The 25,457-nt window shown below is 38.8% G+C and overlaps 1 protein-coding gene across 1 annotated transcript in view; it reads right to left on the reverse strand.

The window, feature by feature from the left end:
- Positions 1-25,139, reverse strand: part of LOC144664465 (hypoxia up-regulated protein 1-like) — a 44,239-nt gene extending 19,100 nt beyond the window's left edge. Inside the window, exons 1-16 of the mRNA XM_078525611.1 lie at positions 25,008-25,139; positions 22,211-22,310; positions 20,400-20,461; positions 19,337-19,368; positions 11,908-11,986; positions 11,108-11,199; positions 10,114-10,151; positions 8,969-9,070; positions 5,883-5,955; positions 5,694-5,749; positions 5,045-5,097; positions 4,602-4,653; positions 3,439-3,511; positions 2,768-2,837; positions 1,587-1,703; positions 229-363 (exon numbers count right to left, since the gene is read on the reverse strand). Coding sequence (XP_078381737.1) covers positions 229-363; positions 1,587-1,703; positions 2,768-2,837; positions 3,439-3,511; positions 4,602-4,653; positions 5,045-5,097; positions 5,694-5,749; positions 5,883-5,955; positions 8,969-9,070; positions 10,114-10,151; positions 11,108-11,199; positions 11,908-11,986; positions 19,337-19,368; positions 20,400-20,461; positions 22,211-22,289 — 1,113 coding nt within the window. The 5' untranslated portion in view covers positions 22,290-22,310; positions 25,008-25,139. The remainder of the gene's footprint in view (positions 1-228; positions 364-1,586; positions 1,704-2,767; positions 2,838-3,438; positions 3,512-4,601; positions 4,654-5,044; positions 5,098-5,693; positions 5,750-5,882; positions 5,956-8,968; positions 9,071-10,113; positions 10,152-11,107; positions 11,200-11,907; positions 11,987-19,336; positions 19,369-20,399; positions 20,462-22,210; positions 22,311-25,007) is intronic.
- Positions 25,140-25,457: the final 318 nt, after the last annotated feature.

A 25,457-nucleotide genomic window follows, 5' to 3' on the forward strand; every position in this document is an offset into this window, starting at 1 on the left:
AACCAGGCGGCGGTAACTAGTTAATTCAATGCTTAAAACAAATATAAATTTCCACATAAACACAAGCTTTCAGTGCCAAAACTACATTGTCTCACAATGCCAGAGGTTCAGAGTTTATCATGTTTGACTTTTATATAGAGAAAATAAAAGAACATTTTCATCTCCATTGAAAATTATACTATCAGTTTTTACACAGACTGCCTTTTAACTATTATATTTTTCTCTTACCAATGTAATGGATGAAGATTTCAGGGCATGTTCCACAGGGCCTGGGACTCTCTTCAATAAATCAGCACACATCTGTTCAAATTCTTCACGTGTAACCTTTGCACGGAAGTCCTTTTCTTCAAATGCACCCTCAATCTACATTTAACAGATAAAATTTAATATCACGATTTTAAAAATTATATCTGTGTGTAGATAATTTTTGCATATACCGGTATTTAAGATTAATTTTGCATTCACATCAAGGCCAAACACCCTAAATTAATGTATCCTCTTGAAATTTACATTAGTTTTAAAGATAAATGTCACATTTTAAAAAAAATTAAAATAGTTCTATCTAGCAGGGCTGCAAATAATTATTTCACTTGAAAGCACATATGTCCTACTAAGACACCATCCTCGGAGACCCATGCAGGGACAGTTAGTGGGGGCGGGGGAAAGTCTATACGGGCGAAAAAAAAAAATCGGCGAAGAAAAGTCAAGAGCGAAAGAAATAGCTATTCCTTTCGCTCTTGACTTTTCTCGCCGATTTTTATTTTCCGCCCGTATAGACTTTCCCCCGCCCCCACTAACTGCCCCTGGGTCTCCGAGGATGCTAAGACACCACCTTGGTCGGACAAAACAAAATTGTGGTCGGACAGATTTTATTTATTGTTGCCGTAATATGATTTACGTATCAAAAACTGCCCGGACATCATGTCTGACCACAATTGTGATTTCGTTGGACATGAGCAAATTTTGGTCGGCCAATGTCCAATGACCGAATGTTATTTGCAGCCCTGATCTGTGTACAAAGATAACTTTTGCATAATTTTGACTTTAATTTTGCACACATTTTGCATTCACATCAAGGTCAAACACACAGTCGTTCTATTCAGCCTGCCAATCTGTCTGTCTGTCCATCCACCTATCAATTAGTCAATCACCCAATAAACCAGTTAGCCAGTCAGTCAGTTGTTCACTCCACCCATCCATCAGTTATGCAGTCAATCAGTTAGTCAGTCCATCAGCCAGCTGAATGGCCGGTCAGTCATTTGCCTGGTTCATTGGATGGCCACTGAGTCAGACATGTCAGTCAGTTGGACAGCCAGCCATCCTGTAAGCTGATTGGTTGGTTGGTGGGTCAGTTGGTTGGTCTTTCTCAGCCAACCACCAGCCAATCAGAGTCTATCCATCTGTCAGTTAATAAGCCAAAGAGTGAACTCAAATGGCTGTCACAGTTTCAGTACCAACTGGCCTCTTTAATTTTCTTTATTCTGACGAAACGACTACAGCCAGCCAGCATGTTGGCCAGCTAGTCAATCCTTCAGCTGGCAAGAGAAGCTACTCAATATAAAGAGCTATATAAGTGCAAAGCTAACCTGTGCAAAAATCTCTGAGTTAGCACTCAACACTTGTTTTACTCTTGCAGCTTCTTTGAGAAATTTTGCCATGGCACGTGGAGACTGGGTGACGTCACCTTGTGGCTTGTTTTTCTCCTGAAAAATAAGCGGCAGATTAATTCTATTAATTGATATTCTAATATACCGGTAGACATTGGTTTGTGTAATTTACAATACTCAAAAGCACAAGTCCAGGATTAAAGCATGTGGCTGTTAATACTGTCGCTACTAGTATTGCCCACAAAGCGTGAGGGTTTAACCGCCGACCGGTTAGCTCATTTGGTAGAGCGCCGGACTACCGTGCGGGAGGTCTCGGGTTCGACTCCCAGACCGGACCAACACTCGGGGTCTTAAAATAACTGAGGAGAATATGCTGCCTTTGCAATAACAACTGCAAATGGTTAGATATTCTAGTCTTCTCGGATAAGGACGATAAACCGTAGGTCCTGTCTCCTGCATCTTCAGTGTTATGGTCAGCAGGGGACGTAAAAGAACCCACACACTTATCGTAAAGAGTAAGGCATGGAGTTCCCGGTGTTGTGGTCTGGTCTTTGCCCATTGTGCCGTTGTACTGTTGAAATGCTCGGAGATATTAGCTATGTTAAAAGCTACTCTACAATCCGAGGGTAAATAAAGTATTCACTTCACTTCACTTCACTACTTAAACACTGACAGAAGTCAATCACGACTGGTACAAGCACAAGCTCTACATCATAAGGTAAAACTTAATTCAACAATGCTCACCAGGCTCACAGGCTGACTTTTGTTGGTAGAACACACGGAGTTTTTCGGAGTATTTTGTGTCACTGACTAAATATCTTAAAAGTTGATTTGTTTTTGAATGTTACCATTATTGCTTTGATTTATCTGATAATGACCGCATAGAGCAGTTTTCAATTGAGTATCGTGAACCCAAACCAAAGTACCGGTAATTACTCTAGCCAATCACGAAGGACACAGACAATCCAGTGAACTAATCAAAACTCAAAGCAAATACATGTAGCTGGTGCGAAGCGCGGGAAAACAGTTGCATGCGATTAACGATTGGTTTTAGTTTTACTTCTGATTGGCTGGGAAAGTGGCGCAAGTTTTTTAAACCAAAGTAAATGCTAATTACTTTCGACACTTAATTGAAAATTGCTCTATCACATTAAACATACCTTAAATAGTTTTACAAGATGATCTCTCATAAGCATTTCCATAGCATGACCTCCCAGAGTGCGATCAAACCTATGATTGCAGTTTTTAATATAATAATTAGCTTGCAAACATTACACAGCACCATTGCAGATCAATGCCTGATCCCTTCTATGGCATGCATGCGCCTGCAGGGAATCATAGTAATTGTATTCATCAAACCATTCAGCAACAATGAATACAGCTACCATGATTCCCTGCAGGGGCACGCCATAGAGGGAATCAGGCATTACATTTCAAGTTTGATACTGACACATCTGAAATCTTTATTAAGACCTACCATTCTCCCAAGGGCTTATTTCTTTTTAAAACTTTTGGAGAGGAGAGAGACTCATTGCTAAACGTGTTGGATGAATAGCTTTAAAAGCTTAAAAATGCTTTATTTTCTTGCTCATAAACTGTCATGAATGATTTATTATCTACCAATAATAGAGTGAACAAATAATGAACGTCCAGTGAGGGAGGGAGGGGGCTTTAAGAGTGGGGGCTTGATAAAATTGTCTTTGTTATAACTACATCAAATAAATAGATAGACAGACGGAGGGAAGGACAGACAGACAAGCCGCGGGGCAGGTAGATATGGGAGCAGGCACTGAGGTTGATAAACTGAGTAATATATAAATCCTTCACTCACCCAACTCCCTTAACAACCAGTTGAGGAGCTGTTTCTGTGATACCTCTGTCCTTGGTTTTTACTGTACTATAACCTGCACAAGAAGCACAGAACATGGTTTGTAAGTACTGAGCCTTACAGCAAGGCGCCCAAAAGTGTGACCACCTTTAATTAATTCGCATTCTTTCGTGCAACCACCATCCAATCAGAAGCCAAGGTTCCAGTTGACTTCTGATTGGATGGTGGTTGCACGAAAGAATGTGAATTAATTAAAGGTGGTCACACTTTTGGGCGCCTTGCTGTAATTGTGTGAAATCGCTGAAGGAAAGAAGGGTCACACATACAGGAACATATTAATTGGTTCAAGGTCACTAAGCAGTGTCGTCAGTGGAGGAGGAGGAAAGGGAGTATGGTAGTATAAGTCAGGATAATATTAGTACAGTCGAACCCGATACTCGCCTTCAAGGGAAATCGAAAAAGGTTCGAGATATCGGGAGCGAGTTATCGAGGGTAATATTAGTAAGAAAATGACCTGAAGGGGAATCGAAAAAGGTTCGAGTTAGCGGGAGTTTGAGTTACTGAGGGCGAGTTATCGGGACGATGTAAGTTTGGACGAGTGGAGTACAATTCAAAGGTATTTGGCATTCCAAATAATTGGCCATCTAATTTACCTGTCTAGACAAGCTTCGTCAAACATTTTGTAGTTTGTCTGGTTATGCCTCTCTAGTATAAAGACGGGCACAAGACGTGTAACGCGTCTAGAAGAGCAATCTTTCATTATTCGTCTTTCAAGATGCATTTCAAAAGGTAGCTCGTCCAGACGGTTAAACTTGTCTTATGCCCGTCTTTATACAAGAGACAAATAACCAGACGAACTAGAAAATATTTGCCAAAGCTTGTCCAGATGGGTAGCATGACTCTAGTATTAAAACAGCCATTATGAGCACAAAATTAATGCAGACAGAATTTGATGACACAAAGTCCTGTTGCCAACTTATCAAAACTAACAAAATTTGTTGGCCATAAAACATGACCATGAATAAAAACATACAACATTTTAATCTATTTTTAAAAATTTATTGTCAGGGTTAAAATAAAAATATTATTATGAAAGTAAACATGTCATAACTTTCAAAAAACACTGCATAAAGCAGTCCACTAACTGACAACATAACAAAACTTACCCACAATGGTGGCCACTGTGCTTGTTGCTCCCATGTCATAGAACATGATAAACTGTTACAAAAAAAAAACAGATGATTATTGTCAATTGAATAATATAACAATCTCTTTTAAATAGGTCAGAGTTTTTTAAGATTATCCAGGTAATATTTAAAATATTTTGTGCAGGGAGGTTCTGCCTTGAGGTCCAAAGCATTACCCTTTTATACACACCATTTGACAGAAAAACTAATTAATCCTTTCATGCACACCTTCGATATCAAGACAAGGTTTCCTTGCACACCTCAAATTTCATCAAAAACATTCTGCTTCACATCATATTTTTAACTCTCGTCTCGGTGTTTGGAAATGCAACGAACCACTGCCTCGCGTGTATGAAATATTATATCACTGCTTCAAAAGATATTGGATTGAGTGATATTCCAATGGTCAACTAAATACTTACTCTCTCAGTGTTGTTGAAAGATGCACGACGGAACACACCATAATGAAGTGCAACTAAAACAAAAGCAACATGACATAAGATAGAACAAAGCATACTGACTGATTGTATTCCACATTTCTTTGAGTAATAAGCATTCCTTCATTAATTGCCCCATTCAAAAAATTGCTGCTTTTAATTTTGGTGAAAATTTTTGATTTGCCTCTCTTCAACCCTCCAAGTGTATCTTTTTCCTTTAGTGACCATTTTGTCACAGACTGCCCAAGTTTGGTCGCCAGTGAAAAATTAGTCGCCAGGCTGGTGACTTTGGTTCCAATTTAGTTGCAGCTCCAAATTAGTTACCATGGCGACTAAAATGGTTTAACTTGGAGGGTTGTCCTTGAAAAGCCCCCTCTGTCTACCTCCCCTATCTTTTTGCCCCTTCCTGTCATGCTGTACAAGATGGGTCTGTGGATAAAACCCTGGTGTATGACCAAGCTCTGTGAAGTACTTTAATGTGGTACTGTTTATTATGCTGTACAAGGTGGGTTTTTAATGTCTGTGGATGAAATCCTAGTGTGTGACCATTCAAATGAAAGCTCTTGAGCAATTCTTTCATGAGGTTCTGTTTATGAATCTGTATAAGCTGGCTCTGTAGGCAATGAATACCAACCTGCTGTGTTTTCATTCATCAACTGCAGCACATTTAACCCGACCAGCTTTGCAGCTCTGTAAACAACAAACAAGAACCAATCAATGAATATAAACTGTGCAATTCTTGGCAAGAAAATAAAAAATTGTGTACATGTAGCATGCAGGGTTTGAACTAGGGCAGGAACTCTAATTAATGATGTTAACTCACCGTATTACAGATCGCCGTTCAGCTTGGTTGAAAAAGGAAGGAACTGTAATGACGACATCTTTCATAGGATGATCTGAAAAAGTGTAAAGAGTTTATTGGCAGTTAGCAAACATATCCAATTAAACAAGTCTTGCAAAATATTATGCACCTACCAATGTTAAGCCTGAAGGTGGGGGGGGGGGGGGGCATGGGGTGGGGATTTTGATATTTTCTTTAAAGGAGAAGTTCACTCCAGAATGGTCATTTATTTTCTTTCGCAATAAAAAGTTTATAATAGATATGTTATTCACCAAAATTTCAGCCTCCAACGTGCGCTTAACCCTAGTTTTTTGAAGTAGCCCAAAACTCGACAACTGAACACCGCCATTTTGGACCCGGTAAGTATGTGACGTAAAGAGCTCAAGCCTGAAGTTTAGCGGGAAATTAATTCGAAACTCCTTTCTTGTAGTGGCTTTGTCAAAATATAAAGATGCAAATAATTCGCCATACTAAAAAAACAAAAGAACTCCAAGAACACAAATTGTGTAATAACGGGAGAGGAACAGTCTCCACTAATCCCACACACTTCATTTATTATTAGGAGGATCAACCGAGAACTAAATAAAGGTCGCCTCTTATATAAGAAGATAGATCTTTCTTTTTTCTTTTTCTTTCTTTTTCTCCTTCTATTCAGACCCCAGTACAAACTCAGCTTTTTTTTTTGAATTTGAATTAAGTATTTTTTTGGCCGGCGTGAGAGGGTAGAATCCGGCCGTATAGTCGGGTCAATTATTTAACAGCGGGGAGTGATCGGGGTCGGTTTGAGGTGAGAAAAGTTAAGGAGGAAGTGGGAATAGGATGGAGTGTAAAAGAGAGAGGGATTGAGGTACCGAGAAAGAGATGAGCGAGAGTCGGGAAAGTGCACTCGTTAAACACGGACCCCAAGTTGAAAAAACGCTGGAGGTGTTTGATAGAAAACACATTAAGCAAAATGGCTAACCTCCATTCTTTCCTACTCTTCGCCTCCTTTCGCTTGCATGTCGTTTGAAGGGAGTTATAGAAGGAGATTAAAAATGGTTCGGGTTTTATTTTTGTGGATTTTCAGAGGAGACGACGAATGAGCAGTCTTCCACATTTGGAACACACAAATATTTTTGTCGTTAGCATTTTCTTTTAAATATCGGAAGAGGGAAAGTTGGAAGCTCTGTGAGAAAATGGTGTGCACAAAAGGATTTTGACAAACAAAAGCCAATACAAAGAAGTAAGGAGTTTCGAGTATTTAAATTTCCCCGCCAAACTTCAGGCTGAGCTCTTTGACGTCACGCATACACTACCAGCTCCAAGATGGCGGCGTTCAGTTGTAAGTTTGGGCTACTTCAAAGAAAGATTTCGTAGGGTTATCGCGCACGTTGGAGGCTGAAATTTTGGTAAATAACATATCTTTGTATAAACTTTTTATTGGCGTAAAGAAAATAAATGATCATTCTGGAGTGAACTTCTCCTTTAAAAAAAAAGGCAAATTTCCCACCCCCAGCACAAAATAATTGGTCAAAATCCCTGCCTGGGAGCAAGGGAAGGTGGTCAGATGTCCTTCAAATCTTGTTGCAGGGGACCGACCTCACAATCAAATTCCCGTGGTTAGCCCTGCCCCCCCCCCCCACCCCTCTGGCTTAACATTGATAGGTGCATTATTGTAGTAAAATGGCAAAGAATTTGTATTTCTAAGATGCAGAAGCTTTATTTTAAAATGTGGGCTGCAGCCAGTGACAATACACATAACTGCATGTTCTAACAGTATCACATAAAGTCACACTTTTCAGTTTTTATGGCCTCTTACAAGAAACAAGAAGACTAAAAACAAATGAGACAAGTCTCAAGTGAAACAGCCATAATACAGTTGAAGCTCTCATGCATAAGCGGACACCCTCGGGACACGAAAAAAGTGTCCGCAACTGGAGCTGGCCGCTTACGAGAATGGTTCTTGTTAGGGGCCACTAGAGGTGTAGGGGATAGATGGCCGCTTACAGGAGCTTGCCCAGCTAACATAATGGTAATATGCATGTTAGTGGTGTTTCAAAATGTAACTGGACGTGGATGACGACAAAACAAACACTGAAATATGGTACTGTAATTACAGTAAAATCATTGTGACGAACGGTGATGTGAAGTTGATTGATTAATACAAGATACAGAGGTTTTTTATATGATTTTCTTTGCAGTGTCCACTTACGGGAGCTTAAAAAATAGAGAAAAAGTCTAAGTCGTAATCTCGGAAAGTGTCCGCCATCGCTTACGGGAATGTCCGCTTACGAGAATGTAAAAATACAGAGTTTGTATGGGAGTAAAAACAGGGTTTCTAACAAGGTGGCTGTAAGTAGAGCTGTCCGCTTACGAGAGTGTCAGTTAAGAGAGCTTCGACTGTAGTCTATTTATTAGTTTAAATACAATTTTTTTAGTCCATATATATTAATATTTTTATGGGGCATTGTCCTAGACCCAATGTGCCTCACAACAATTTTAAAATAAAACAAAAAAATTAATTTAAAAACAAAACCTAAAATAACACCTAATAAAACTCAATACTATAAGTACAATAAACTTACTTAAATGAGAATGCTTTCTTAAAAAGAAAAAAACAATCTTTAGCTTAGTTTTATAACAGTCCAGTCTTTGCATTCTTAATCCTGGGGTATGAATTAAGTTCCATTATTTTAGTGCAGCAACTGAAAAAGGTTGTGCCACCGTAAATGTCCATTTTAACTGTTTGAAAAGTGACTATATAACAGGGTTTTATCCAGTTATTTTTTTTTTTCTCTTTTCCCAATTTTTTTCTCTATATTTTTTTTTCTTTTCCCCCAATTTTTTTTTTTTCTCTTTTTCTTTTTTTTCTCTTCTTTTCTTCCTTCTTTTTTTTTTTTGTGCCCGGGGCCCCCGCTCCCATCCCCCCGCTCCCGCGGCTGTCTCCCCTCCCCCCTTCTGATAAGATGCATGACGTCTGAGAAGGTGGCAAGGGGGCATGTTACTTTCAGAACATAAATGTATCTGTACAATGTAGACAACAATGTAAAGGAAATTTGAAGAGGGAACAACTTGACAAAGAGACTCACCAGCAAATTGTTCAGCAATGATTCTAGAATGATTTAGTACCATGCCAAGAATTTCCTCTGGAGTAAAGGTTGTCTCACTATCGTGTCTGTAAATAACAGTTCCTGGGAAAAGAAAAGAAATATAAAATTTTATTTTATAACATTTTGTATCCACACCTCTGTGACCTTTATTTGGATAGGAATTGGAATCAAATGGTCAGGGCTGCAAATAATTTTTTAACTTTATGTCCTAGACACCATCTTGGTCAGACAAAACAAATTTATGGTAGGACATCACCACGGAAAAAAACAAAAGGGTGAATTTTATTCATTGTTACCATAAAATGATTTATGATCAAAGAATTGTCCGGACATCATGTCTGACCACACTTGGGATTTCCTTGACCATTCACGAGCATATTTTGGTCGGCCAATGTCTGATGACCAACTATTATTTGCAACCCTGATTGTTTCTGTGCAAGACACTTAACTTTCACAGTGCATCTCTCCCGGGGGGGGGGGGGTACTCCATATAATGGCCTATACGGGGAGGCTCTGCCCGAAAGGGGTACCTTTTTCAGGCCTCAGGTAAATAAAAGGGTAGGGATTTCACAAGTTTAGGTATATGAAAGGGTATGTAAATCCGTCATTTAGGTTTTTAAAAGGGCCTTGAATGAAAATATTTTGAACAGACACACTTTATGGCTGTATTATTTTAATTTATAAAGCGCAACATAAAAATGACAAGGAAACGTCCTAAGTCTATGCCATGTCTTTTAGGTATATGAAAGGGGTACAATTTCTGTGAAAATGGTATAATTATAAAAGAGTAAGGGGTAAAAGCTTGGGGCGGATCCTCCCCGTATAAAACATTTTTTGAGTGCCCCCCCCTCCCCCCCTGGGCATCTCTCCATCAAGGTGTATAAATGGGTACTGATGAATGTAATGCTGGGGGTATCCCTGCAATGGACTAACATCCCATTCAGAGGGGAGTAGAAATACTTCTAGTCGCTTTATGCTTCTGAAACCGGGAGAAGCTGTGGCCTGTTGAGCCCCTTGGCTCGACAGCAGGCTTTACCTTATTAACACCAAAAAAATTGTCAAAAAAAAGCCAAGTCAATTTAGTCACTGTAAAAAGTTAAGTACAGAAGGCCGGTCTTACATACCTGTCTCTTTATCTTCCTCAAGATCATACCATGGAAATCTAACAAAGAATAATAGCTGAATGTAAGTGACAAACGCCTAGCAGCTACATTGGCATAACTTCTCACAAGTCATTTCAACTGTACAATCCTGCCTTAGTAACTGAAGTGGATTCTCAATTTCTAAAACTGCAAATTAAAGCAACATGAAAATTGGTTCAAAAAATTGGGGAGTTTGAGAAATATGGTTAAAAATTGCAGTGCTCAACTTTGAAAGGAAACGACTTGGATTTCAGTTCAGTTTTCTGTTATACATATTTCTATGATTTCAGATGACTGTTAAAGATGAATTCCAGTCCGTACTGCACAATCTCGGCTGCAATGTTTATGTGAGCCTCACATAAGGAGGAATGTTTACAAGCAAAACTAAAAATTCCGCGACAAACTTACCTTTGTCTTCATTATTAACGCCAGGTATCCTTGCAAAACAATAATAACGAGTAGAAGAACCTTGACGCTATTTCAAACCGACGTTTCAGCTCATCGGAAATTCTTGAACGAAAAAAACTGTAATGGCGGACTAAAAAACCTCATGTATGCTGTCACCAAAGTGTAACGTTTCAACGAATTCAAAACAAAAACAAAAACAAACCCCGCGTCTGCGCAGTACGGACTGGAAATCAGCTTTAAGAGTGCAAAATAAATTAATTTTCCAGCTTGTAACCAGGATGTACTAGCCCAAAAGCCATTTTCACTAGTCCAAAAAAAAATCTGGTAAGCATGATGATTATGATGCTTAACTTGCCCGTTAAGCAAGTGAAGGATTGCGTTCACCATTTTTTTAGAATTGAGTCCACTAGCACGACCACAAAATCCATTAGCCAAAGGCTAGTGGACACTAACTTCTTTGCATGCTGCTGTTGATAAGAAATGGTAAAAGGACTACCGGTAAGTGGAGCCCAATTTCTTCACTCTGTAATCATACAGGATCTGGAGTGATTGAGCATGTAACACGTACCTTTGTTTGTATTGTTGTACCAGTGGATTGTTAAACTTTTTACCGAGAACATCCTGGACGTAAATATAAGATGACTTTGGATACTTCACAGACTGCAAATGAAGGACAGTGTCAAAAGTTAGATAAAACATAAAAGAAATCTCAGAATAAACAGTTAGTTTTTATAAAAATTATAACATATGGTAAACATTATTTGGTATTTCACTTCACGTAAAACTGTCTTTACATGTGGCTAAATGTAATTTAGGCTAAGTTAACCTCGAAGCAATGCTCTCGCAGGAACCTTTGGATGCACGAAGCCCGCCTGCAACCTTGGCGGTTCGCTGGGGCACTCTGTGACGCCTATACGCAGTAGGCAGTTACCGCTGGCCCTTTAGAGCTCGGGGTGGCCCCAGGGCCTTCGCAGGGGCTCTTCATGACATTTCAAGCAGCGTGTTGCTCGCAATCATTCGCAAGCTCTTTTCGCTAGCACAGTTGCTCGCAAGCCTCGCTATTTTTGCCCGGCCCACCCTCCCTCAGGTAGGTCTTAGAGCCTCGTGGTAGGTTGGTAAGTATTCCACTGAGTCCTTCAGTGTGACGGTGCCTAGGTGGGTGGTGGCCGCTTCAGGGTTACCATGGATACCTCCTTCCCTGCTGTGCATCGCCAGGCTCCACCAACCTTCAGGCACCAACGCCCAAGCTCATCTATTGTTGATGAGTTTAAATTGTATCTGATAATCATTAGGGATTCCCCTTGTACCTGAAACTAATAAAACACCTGGGTTCTAAAACATGTTTCATAAAATACTTAAAACACCCACCGTTGTCAAGGCTCCATCACTGAACAATCGCTCATTATCTCTGAGTGAAACCGCAACTGGCGTTTTTCTTCTTGACTCCCTGAAAATAATTTACCATGAATTACTTGTTATTAGAAAATAAAGTGAAGGTTGCATGGCTGTTAAACGTTAGAGTTAATTGTATGATTATCATGGTTTACATAGAGCAGGTTTCAATTGAGTGTCGTAAAACCAAAACCAAAGTAATAACTCCGGCCAATCACAAAGGACACGGACAATCCAGTGAACCAATCAAAACTTATAGCAAATACATGTAGCCGGCACGAAGTACGGGAAAACGTGCACAAGCGAGTCATGATTGGTTTTGGTTTTCGTTCTGATTGGCTGAGAAAGTGGCGCGAGAGTTTTAAGCCGATCACTAAACGTAGCAATGCAAAACCAAAGCAAACGCAATTTACTTTTGACACTCAAGTGAAAACCGATCTATAAGTCAAACTTACTTTACTTCTGAATCAGTAAATTACGTTAAATGATAGGGTGTCGAATGATAAATGCGAGACTTTGCAAGACAGCGACACTAAAATCTTTTCTGCGAGCCCGAAACCTTTTTAGCCTTGCAAAAGAAATGGAGACTTCAAAAAGGCGTCAAAGAAAAATTCGAGACAATGAGACCCTTGACATAAATTTGTTTAAGGAACCACCCCTATCGATTAAAGAAATGATTCAGATAGGAGATGTTAAAATAGCATAATAAGTTAAAAGAGCGAAATTATAATACAGGCCTGGCGCACGCTTCTGGTGTACACGACCGTAACATCGTCCCAGTGCACGATATTCGTGCTTCGGCGAATTGCACGGTTTGTGTGCATAAAAAACAATTAAGGCACAGCTTGGGCACAGTTTAGGCACAGTTCATGCACAACTTACGCACGGTTCAGGCACGATTTAGGCACGGTTCAGGCACGATTTAGGAACGGTTCAGGCACGATTTAGGCACGATTTAGGCACGGTTTTACGCCAGATTTTAACATTGTGAATGTACTACAATAACGAACTTAAAGATTTTCTCAGTGCATTTTAATTGGTAAAATGTCGAAGACGATAGCGTTAAGAATGCGTTTCGATTTTTCTTCTTTTTCGCTGAATGAAAATTTTTCCTAACACCTTGGAACAGGTTGTGAAAGTGGCAAAAAAATAAAGAATGTTTGTACGTGCTATCAGACTCACGATTGCTTCAATTCATGATCTTGCTAGCAAATATTTCATTGCGTGACAAGCAGCTTGTACTGAATATACAAGCCAACAGGATAGGTACTTGGTGATTTCCATTTTTCAGACCATTAAAACTTGTTATCAGCTGATGGCTTTTTACCTCGTTAACAGCATTGAACTACCATCACAATTTCTGTTACATAATTGTACATTTAACTAGAAAACTTGTTTAGCACAACAACGAAATCGTAGAACTGCATTTGCATGCTAGCTAGACGAGCCCTAGACGAAGTGTCTGTGTTGACAGACTTTGTTGACTTAACTTTAATGCAATTACAGACTGGCCAATCAGAAACTTTGGTTCTCACGGTTGAAAGTACAATCCTTGAGAAAGTCCGGCTGGTGTGGTTCATTCTGTTGAAGCAGAGAGGAATATCGCCCTGTTTTCCTTTGGTTCATGATTTAGGCAAGCTTTTTAGTTGAGACTTTGAGACTTCTGATTGCAACAACATTTATTTCAATAGAACAAGCATAACTTATCAGTTTTTACAACGTTTAAAAAAGATCAAGTATCGCTCGATATTTGCGCTTCAATTTGACTTCAGATGGTTTGATCTAATGCCTTCACTTAACGTATAACTTTTGGATGCATAAAACAACCAGTTACAAAGAAAGTAATCTTTCATCCTTTCATAGTGAGCTTTCTTTTTTTTTTTCGTGAAGGATGGGCACATCTACCCGCAATTGCAAGTTGTAGATCTTTAGTAAATAAATAAACTCTAAGGTAAGCAATTTATTTGTATCTTTTGACTTTTTTCTATGTAGTTTTCTAATCTGATCACTTTTCATTTTATTATAGAAATTATTTTACTTTACACCCGCTTTCTGTGTTACGTGCATAGCTATCTTTCTACATCCATCTTTCGACATCATCTTTCGACATCGTCTTTCGACGTGCTGTTTGAAATGAGCCAATCAAAACCTATACATACCGTTGTTGGTTTCATGCAAATGTGCGAAAAGTTCAGAAGGTCATGCTAGTGGGCTGTGATTGGCGGATTTCGATCTGTGTTGTTTATTTAGCACGTCGAAAGATGGATGTCGACAGAAAGCCGCTATGCACGTAACACTGAAAGCGGGTGTAAAGTTACACAATGTAAATACAAACCTTACCTTTTCTTGACAACTGAAATTTGATTTCGGGCCAGAACTCTTGTCGGGAAATTTTCTCTTGCACGATTTAGGTTTTGGTACAGTTCAGGCACAGTCTAGGCACGATTCTGATACAGTTTAGGCACAGTTTATGCACGGTTTAAGCACGGTTTGGGCACAGTTTATGCACACTTTAGGCACACTTTAGGCACAGTTTGGGCACAGTTTATGCACAGTTTAGGCACGGTTTTAGCACGGAAAAGAGCGTTTTTGTGGTTAGGAAACGATGGTCTAACATCGAAAATCTAGAATTATTTTGAAAAGGGATTGTATTATCTCGGCAAAGCTATGACTGACAAAAAGCTGATTCTATGTCAATTAGAGATATGGTGTTTTTGAAACACAAAGATAACTGGATAGAAAGAACAAGCGAGTTTCAGAATGCACGTTTCGGTGAAAACGAAGACATCATCTTGTGGGTCGCAAAAGTGATCAGGTGAAAAAAAGGTCCTCAGCGTTTTATTAGGTGAACTTTTTTTCAAGATTGAGAATTGACATAGGTTTGAGATTCTCTCTATGAAGTTTTATTACTGTATCCCTTATTAAAGTCGAGAAATCCTAAATGTGCCTATGTTAGACCGTAAATGTTACGCGCCATGTTAAAAAAAAGCCGTTTTCAACAGTGTTTTTTTAAATTATTTTTCGTCAAGATACAGTATTGTGAAAAAGTAATGCAAACGAATTTCGACGAAATTCGCGCTTTTCGTGGCTTTTCGAGGAAATTTCGCTTGAAACGAAATCTCTTCGACAATTCGCGACATTTCGCCGAATTTTCGCGACGTCTATTGTTTCGATTTGCGTGAACTTTCGCGCAGTTTTCCGCTGTGTGCGGTAATTTGTCGCGAACTTTCGTGCGATAATTCGTGAACTTTCGCGCGAAGTTTCGAGTCTTTTCGAGCAAAGTTCGCTATGATGTAAATGTGAATCTTCCCTCTCAATCGTTCTCTTGTGCCGGCCTGAAACACAGAGAAAGCGTGTTTACAGATATAAATTCTTAATTACATCGTAAAATTGTTCTTTAAACTTACCTCGTTAGTGCACGAAGAAAACGTAAATATAAACTTCTTCCCAAATGACAAAAACATTGAAGTTTCATGACGAAAAGTTCACATTCGCGAGAAAAACTACCGAGAACGATATGAATGTCGTGTAAAAACACACAATGTTTCCCACTGTAGTGCTTGTCCCCGCGCAAAATTGTGTTTATTGCTACTACCTTATTTATTCGGCTATAATAAGCCGAGACCCTAAACTTTCGGTTTTCAGAACCAGTTCGAGTCTGACAAAAAATAAACCCAAAACACTCGGCTATAAGCCGAGACCCACTTTTTCCTTCAAACCAGGCGTAGTCAATCGATAGAAATCGATATCGGAAATCAATCGATACAATCGATATCTATCGATATCAATCGGTGATTGATATCGATTGAAATCGGTAATCGATAACAATCGAACTCACAGAAAAAATTATTATCGATTGTTATCGATTGAGAAAATCGATAATAATCGATAGCAATCGACAGTAATCGATAACAATCACTAATCCCAAGGAGCCTTTGGAGGAGTTTTCGTTTGAAACATATTCTAAAGATGGCGTTACTATATATTTAGTAAAACAATTAATACGAGACCGGCGTTCAACATGGTAAAACATTTTATTAATTCAGCATGTAGTCCTGCCGAAGTCCAGTCTGGGGTCCAGGCAAAAACTTCATCAAGATTCTCGTGGTTTGGGGTTTTAAAATATTTTAACTAGTCTATTCAACCCAGGCTGAGCGCTCAGAGCGCTGTCGATTGCATCTCCATAACATGACGTTCTTGCGTTGGTGAAAGTTCAACTCGATCCTATATATGCACGGACATTGTAGCCCTCCCGAACGATTCCATCTTTTTGCTTCATACAATGTATTTATGATGTTGTTATAGCGAGACTAGAGGGTTGCGCACCACTACTTTGGTCGCAACTTCTTCTAATATTGAATCGCGCTGGAGATCAATATTGTTCTTGTTCTTTTTATAGTACAAGCTTAGCAATATTTGCATTACATATCCACGATTGAAGGACTCAATAGACCCGTAAAACAATATTGTGTCCATGTTTAACATGTAGGAATTGACATAAATAACTTCCGATAAAAATCGATAACAATCAATAATAATCGATAAAACAATCCTTATCGATTTCCGATGTCAATCGAACTCACAACTTTTTTTCTTTATCGATTCCTATCGAGTGGTATCGGAAATCGATATCAATCGAAGATTGATATCGATTGCTATTGATTGTTATCGATTATCGGTTTATCGATTGACTACGCCTGGTTCAAACTACGTGCAGCAAATCAACATATTTGTTAAATGACAACTACATGTATGCAATCGAAAAAACAACAAAAGAAATTACTAATAAATGGTAAATTTATTTAGATCTGTACATACGCGTGACAAAAAATTCACCTGAGTTTAGAATCCCATCTCAAACAATCACGCATTCTTCTGAAGAATTAGTGGTTATCGATCATCATACCAAAAGCTACTAGTTTTCAAACAACTAAATCTTCCGATGAAAGTTGTTGCTGAGGTAGAGACCGTTCAAAACAACTGCAAAATTGCCAGAGAATACGGGATGAATACTGTTCAGTTCGTTGCAAAATATTTCACAAGTCGCCAGTGAGCAGATAAAGCGGATGAACTTTAGATGTTATCAACACGAAACGCCATGCTGTTGTCGGTATTTGTCGAGTATTCTGAATTCAATCAAACTTTCGAAGTGGTTTCTTTTAGCAAAGAAGTCGTGGTATTAAAAGTTTGTAGTTTTGAACAAAAATATTACATCTAGCCAGCCGCTTTCTGATAGATCGTGTTACAATGTTTGCCAAGCGCGTGAGAACAGCCGCTTCTGATTGGTCAGTTTCTGACGTGGCCAAAGCAAGTCAAAACAATCGATTCTTTCTTTCTTCTCTTGAAGTGTCACGTTAGCGGTGATTCTGCATAAAACTTTTAAAAAGCTGAAGGAAAAGAAACAGTCTCAGGCAGAAATTTACTTGTGGAAGAGATTGCGAGGAAATTGTTCAATACATGCAAGATTTTGAATGATCTCGACCGTTCAAAAGACGATATCACGCACGCCGACAAAATAATATTCCAGAGCGAGCCGATGGATGACCGCAGTTCCAGCCTACTAGTAAATGGCGAAGGAAAGACGAATGAAAACTTCATTCTGGGATCGAATAAACACAAGAACATGAATCGGATATTTGTTGTCAGTTCGCTTTAGTGTATTTAACGCAGAACTGCTGATGTTTTGTTCTTATGGGGAACAAACAGAGCTTGCTTACTTCGTAAACAATGGTAAGTTACTCGAAATAGTATACATCGACAGCACTGTATGTCAAATCGAGCCAAGCCAGCGAACTTGCTTAAAAACCTTTCGCAAATGCCACGTGAGTACCCTTTATATATGTTAGTTGTGTGCTTTATTCGCTTAATGATCAATACGTACCATTTTTACTTAAATTCGGCATGCATTTGCGAGCAAAACAAAGATATCTTTCGTGTATGTTACCCCGGGGTAGTCAATCGATAAAAATTGATATCGGAAAATCAATCGATAAATCGATATCTATCGATAAATTGATTTTAAACGATATCGATTGTATCGGTTAATCGATAAAAATCGATACTCACACGCCGACGAAGTGTTAATTTTATCGATTTTATCGGATTCATCGATCGCTATCGGAATCGATAAAAATCATCCTGTTTCTGTTGAGGGAACGTTTGATTGTTACTCTTTGAATGTAGATTTCATGTGGCGGAGGAGTACAGAACATGAACTCTACTGACTCTACAAACGGAAACCACGCAGCGAAGAAAAATGACCTCTTTCTAGACACTTGGACCTAGACCACAATCAACACGACTCTATTTAATACATAATGCCTCCATATAAAATAGAACCCTCAGAAAGAAGTCAGAAGCAAATAAGGTCGAAAGACCGAATTAAAGCATATAACGGCAAATGTGCAAATGTCACGAACGTAGGAATCGTGTAGGCCTGTCGCGTAACCTTTATTTATTTACTATCTAAAGCGGATTTCAAATTCAAAACGCTGAGTAATACTAAAAGTTTGTAGAAAAGATGTAGTTAATATACCGATTAACGAACAGCATAGTGATTGTAAAGCGCTATGAAAGATTAGCTAAATAGCGCTATATAAATAATTTTTTCTTTTTTTTATTAGTGTTTCTGCGAGCTTTTTAATATCTTTTGGTGTTTTTCATTAGAAAAATGGTACGATAATTTAGTTTCGATAAATTCGATATTTATCGATAAAATCGAAGCCCTGATTGAAAAATCGATAATTATCGATTACTCACAACGAAATCTTTTATCGATTTTTATCGATTTTTGAAAAAATTAATCGATTTTTATCGATTGTTATCGAATGTTATCGATTATCGATATTATCGATTGACTACCCCGGGATGTTACATGACCATCCGACCGAACGATCCCGTAGCGGGAGTCTGCACGTAGAAAAGCGAACTATTGTTGAGAGTCTAGCGAAATTTATTGTCTCACCTAGCGAAATTTCGCGAATTATCGGTGAGGCAGCGAAAGTTCTAGAAAATATCGTTCTTTGTTCCAGCGAAAGTTCGCGCGAAATGTCGCGAAGTTCGCAACGAATTTTTTCGCGAACTTTCGCGCGAAAGTTCGGGAGAACAAAGAACGAAATTCGCGCATTTCGTTTGCATTACTTTTTCACAATACTGTACACTTTAAAAAGAAAATAAGTCTTCCAGAAGAAATATCTTTGATAGTTCAAAGTTGTGTTCAAATCGTAACAAAATCTCAATTTGGACAGCTTAACTACAGCATTTTAAAGTCAAATTTACAGCACTGATCACCAGTAGCGTGCGCCAGGCCTACAAGTATGTATATGGAATATATGTTACAATATAATTGCTATTATTGGGAAAATAAAACACATTTGACATATAAATCCAATAATAATCAACTTACTGGTTCAGTACAATTTCCATTGGTACACCAGGCTAAAAAATCAAGAAAATAAAGTTAACACTGATGTAATGTATATGAAATGATTAATATATGAACTGCGGATGTATATGAGAGTGATAAATGATTAGCCTGCGAATACAGCCGCCTCTCATTCGCGTCCCGCAACGAAAAGCAAAACACGAAGAGACACGTCTGCGATTCACACCTTTGCGAGTGTGTATACGAAGAAAATACAAGTGACAAGTGGGATATTCCATAGTATACCACAAGAAAGTGTTGTGTAACTATTTTATACCATGCCATAGAAAATACGCTCACTAAATTTCATCGAGAATAAGATCGCAGCGCACGATGGGAAGGTTGGGTTGAATATCATCAAATTTATATACAATGGCTTTCCTGTATTCTGATTGGCCGTATTTTCTTGGCATGGTATAAAACAGAATACCACATAGCACATATATAGTATTAAAACTCTCTAAACATAACAATATAAAGCCCAAAAGAAGTCCTACAGTTGATCTGGGCATTCTCTGACAATATTAAAATATGGGGGGGGGAGGGTAGATTATTTTTAGATTTTTATGATAATTTGCATGGCCACCTTGTACCAAGACCCCAGGGGGGTACTCCGGCTTGTAAATGACAGGGATGATCGAATGAAGGCAAAACTCAGGACCCAAAAAAATCCCTAAGTCTTCCGACATTACCCAAAAAAATCCCTGGACCAAAAATAACCCCGCAAAAAATCCCTTGTCAAATTACCCCTAAATTGCCAGGAGGGGCAATGTAACGCTCGAGTTTGATTATTCATCATACCATAAATACGCCAAAGCCGCGCCGAGGCACTCTAGTTGGTTTTTAATGCCCAAAAAAATTCCCCTATTAATCGAGTCACCCAAAAAAATAATTGCCAAATTTTCCAACACAAAAAAATCCAGGAATCAAAACTTTCAAACTCAAAAAAATCCTTCGATCATCCCCATCATTTACAAGCCTGAGTAACCCCCTTGGGACCAAGACAGCCAAGGGTTCATGGTGACTTAATTCAAATCAGATTTACCTTTACTATAGCTACTTTCATGAATTGGCTTCCAAGATCTACAGACATAACAGCTAAACCATCTGTAACAAAAACAAACAAGTTAAAATTACTGCGAACCACAAACACACACTGTTCATCCAGTCTACCAATAATAATAAAAAATAATAGAGTAGAATCAGGTTTTCTTGAACCATTCACTTCTCAAATCTCTTGAAACCTCAAACCAAAAGTTGTTTCCCCAGGATTTGCTTCTATGATTCTACCACCAATTTCTTGAACTTGAGTTCTCTAACCAATTTTAATTTCCCTTGAAAGTTCAAGAAATTTTTAAAATTCCACTGTACAGCTAAACCTCAAGTGTGCAAAAAAAGTCTTGTAAGATAGCATGGGAACTGTAAATTTCATATGGTTCAATTTGATCCTTGGTTCAAATTTCATTTTCCTTTGTATTACCAATTACCTCAAAACAAATGAAAATTAAATTTGAACCAAGGATCAAATTTAACCACAACAAATTTTCCTGTCGGGCTAGTCAATTTTGCCTATTATAATTACTTGCCAAATAGTCAAGTAACATTTTTGAACTTTTTAGTTAGCAGATGAAGTCAGGACACTGAGAAAAGCCACTGGGCTAGCACACCATGGTAACCGTTTGAACTTGCACAAAGGGCAAGCTGGAAAATTCCTTTTCCTTGCCTCGGCCCAGACCTCTCCTTACAGACAGCTCCATAATACAAACACATACATGTATATTTAGGACAATTCACATGGTCCCAAATCATCTGTGCCTCTATTCATATCAATATAGACAACTCTGGAATACAGACACTCAGGGCTGCTTTAGCCTGTTAAGGCTGGTTCTCATATGATCGCCCCGATCGTCTCTGTCGCTTCTGTCGTTTGGAAATTCTGAGGCGATCGTAGGCGATCGAAGCAATTGGAAGCGATCAGGGGGTTCTCATATGATCGCCCCAATCGTCTGGTATATACAAAATAGGGTTAATCAAACAAGTTTAGAATTTATGATCTTTTCTTTGTTCCCGCATATGTTTTTTCAAAACTCCGATATCGCTATTGGCAGCCTTCGAAGCAAAGGCAAACCTCGTGGCCTCCTATCTTCTCGTTATTGTCGTTTTATGGTGAAGAAGCAAAAGGGAGGCCAAACGGAAACGTAGTTCTGGGTAATACTCATGCACCATGGGACAGTTTGGGTCGCTTCAATCGTCTCCCTCTGTGGCAGTAGTTCTCATATAATTGTTCGCGATCGCCCCGGTCTGCGACCGATGGCCCGGATAGAACACGGGCGATCAAAGCGATCGCGGTCGCCCCGATTGTCGCAGACATCTCTGTAATGTTCTCATATGATCGCGCGGATCGTAAGCAAACTTTTTGAAGCGACAGAGGCAACAGAGACAATCGGGGCGATCATACGAGAACCAGCCTTTAGTTTCTGTGCTCAAGAGATTCAACTGTTTTAGGCCCAGGAAAAGTCGAAATTTCACATGAAACGAACTTAATAAAGTTCATGATAAGTTTGACGTTTGACTCAGTTGAGTTCGTCTGACTGAAGATCCACCAACACGTCTGAAGATTGACTGTGGGACAAACATCGATCTTTTCATGAAATGAACTTTTGAAATGAATAAATTTAACATTTGTATGAGAATGAATTCATAGCCTCGAAATATTCGTTCTTGCTGCTCTGACTTTGGTTGGCCCAACAGTTGAGCTTTAAGTGTTTGGATCGATCAATACTGCAGTTCAGTTAGTTTGTCTCATGTGAAGTTCGATGTTTGGCATTGGCTTTATTTCTAGTTTTAGTTTCTTACCTGATGAAAACACAAAACAGGACAAGAATACCACGGCTGCACCAAATAACATCGTCCCAGGCTTTCTAATTAACATCATGTCTGTGCTTATATAACACACCTGAATAGTTAAGTAAATAAAAACACTTGTCAGTTATATATGTTGCAGGTTAAATTGGTTATCAGGTTAAATCGTGTTTCAACCTGAAGATAACAATCTGTTGGAGTTCCTTTTAGTGAATTCAAGTTTTTTTGTGTCATTGCAAAAGTGTTATCTTCAGACTGAGGCAAATTAGTCACGTAATTATGTTACACATGTAAGCAGCATTTTTTTCTTACACCTGCTGTACTCCACTATTAATGTCCCAGTTCCGTGATTGCTGTGTATCCTGACAGCTTGTTTGGTATGATATTAAAAACGAATATTATTGCAGCCATAAAGACAAACAATAATTAGAGAAAAGACGCACACATGTTTGGCGTAATGTGGGGGGACACATCCCTGTGGTTGGCATACCAAGCGACTTTGAGTTGCATGACCTTTTAAAGCCTCACTTATCTCCAGTGCAGCCCCGCACTGGGATCAGAAAAGTATTGGCAGGTCAATATAAAAGCACGTGACCTCAAATACAATGACCTAATAAAGCCTCACTTATCTCCAGCACTACTGCACTGGTGACGGACAAGAGTATTGGCAGGTCAAATTGACGGTCAAACTGAACACGTGACCTTCTAAGCCTCACCTATCTCCCCGGCACTGGATAAGCCAGCGCCGGATCGGACAAGATATTGGCAGGTGCACAAATGAAAGGGCAGAAACAATGCCCAAAGCTTGGGGGAAGTCGCTACCATTAGACTTAACCGCCACAGATACATGCACGGCATGTATCCCCCCAAGCAAACCACACACACTAAATAGAGCCCATACATATGTAGCTAGATAGATACCTTCGCGTAAATTATCTAGAAAATGTAACAAAGAGAAAATGAATTTTCTTTTCTACAACAAATGCTTACTGATTACGGCACACCATGAAGGGAAGTGCTTTTACATTGAATCATACTGCTTTTATAGCTAGACATGGCTATGGTTGCAACCAATGGAAAGTTGCCATCTTGCAGATCATGCTGTGACAAGACTAGACAGTGTTGTGCAATATAGATGAAACAATAAGCTAATTCAAGGTACCCAACTAAACAAAGCAGGAAAACAAAGACATCGTGTTATTGCCGCCAAACATGTAACGTAATTAAATACAGTACCTAATAAACTGATTGGGGATTTGCATGTCACGCTCCATTAACTGCGTTTTACTGCTTGTGCCGTAAAACTTTCTTAAATTGGTTATCAGGTTAAATCCACTTCCAACCTAGGTTAATGTGTTTCAACCTGAAGATAACAATCTGTTGGAGTTCCTTTTAGTGAATTCAAGTTTTTTTGTGTCATTGCAAAAGTGTTATCTTCAGACTGAGGCAAATTAGTCACATAATTATGTTACACATGTTAGCAGCATTTTTTTCTTACACCTGCTGTACTCCACTATTACGGAATCTCAAGCATGTCCGCTATAACAAGAGTTGATTATACAGTCAACTCTCGCCTTGCAGACACCCTGCTATTGCGGACACTTGCTATTAGGGACAAAATCCAGATCCCCGGGGAAAGAGGTTTGACTGAAAATGACTCTCGTTGTTACAGACTCTCGCTATAACGAACACTAAACGACGCGCCAAGCATGTCTGCTATAATGAGAGTTGACTGTACTATGAAAATTGACAAAAAGAAATATGTGGCAAATTCTCCATCTATCCTATTCAAAGTTATGACCTTGAGGCCTTTCTCACAAAACTACCTTATATAGTTTTGTTTGTGTTTGCTTTGCTTACTTTCAGGTGCTTACAGACTCACTTAGAACTATTGAGCTTGTACAAGAAAATTGTACAGTGTGACCTTGTTACGTCAATACATTAACTGGGACAGTTGGGTGATGGGAAGTGAAACAGTTTAGTGGTATTACATCCGGGCAACAAAGTTTAAGTTAGAGTAGATAATTATATGCCAGATGATTCACTATCTTTTGGATATGAGGTGTTAGCAAAACATTTGGTACACCATCCACTGGATAATAATTTATCTGGTGGATGGCATTATCAACTTGGTAAAGGTTATTAACTGAAGTCACATATCCTGAATAGTGTTATGGTCTCCAAGTTCTTTATTGTGTACTAGACCTAGGGCTTACTGACCACCCAGTCATGCTTTAACTTGTCATATTAACCTTAGAGGTCTATCAATTATTATTTTCAGTGAAATCCCCTGGGAGATCACAAGTGACAATTTAATGCGAAAACTAAAAAATATACTATATAAATTGTAGCAGTTCTCGATCGCTGAAAATAAAATACACCTTAAAAATTTCCATTATTGATGTCTAAGGAAATATGAGCTCGTGCTCGTTCCAAAACTATCGTAAGTCATCGAGCAGAAGTTATTTTACATGAGCCAGCTTTCTCAATGTAAAGAGCCTATGTACACGAAGTATATGATCATTAATTTTGTTTTCTCGTTGTGGTAGGACATATTGTACTTGGGCAAGCACGAATAAATATTTCTAGACAAGGATAATAAACTGAACCCCGATCATTTCATAAACTACAATTGCATGGCAAACTCAGCGAGAAATTTTTAAACGTCAAAAAAAAAATTGTTTCGAAATCAGAACTCTCTCCAATGGATGTATCGCAAAGTGGTTGCTCAAACGAGTTTTACACAATTCCACAAGCCGAAAAACAAAATTAATTAGATCTAAAGACCTACCTTATCGCCAGTGAATAAAGAGGTCGCTCCGTTTGGTTATAAGAAGAAAGCAAAAGTTGAAAACAATCTGAATTGATTTGAAGGAAACTTGAAAATGCCGGCGATTCCACTGAACGCGGCCAGCGCTGATTGGTCGCTCAGCCAGCTTCGAACATGCGTAGTTTTCCTCTCTCTACACGTGGCTCAACATGGCTGTTCCACATTTTCACAGGTGATGCAACTTTTCGCATCGTTGCTGGCCGGCTAAATCAATTATTTCCCGCATTTCTTACCAGTGTTATCGATCCCTAGTCATATCTTCTTGAGTTGAGCTCTGGTAATTGTACATTCATCTTGAAAATCGTGGCTTACACGTTCAAAACGAAACCGGAAGTGCTAACTGTCTATAACCGGAAGTGTCAAGTTTTTTCCTTACAAGAAATATAAAAATATCCAGTTTTAGCACAATAA

The sequence above is a fragment of the Oculina patagonica genome, chromosome 8, assembly GCF_052425735.1.
Source record: "Oculina patagonica isolate OP01 chromosome 8, crgOcupat, whole genome shotgun sequence".
NCBI classification, from domain to species: domain Eukaryota; kingdom Metazoa; phylum Cnidaria; class Anthozoa; order Scleractinia; family Oculinidae; genus Oculina; species Oculina patagonica.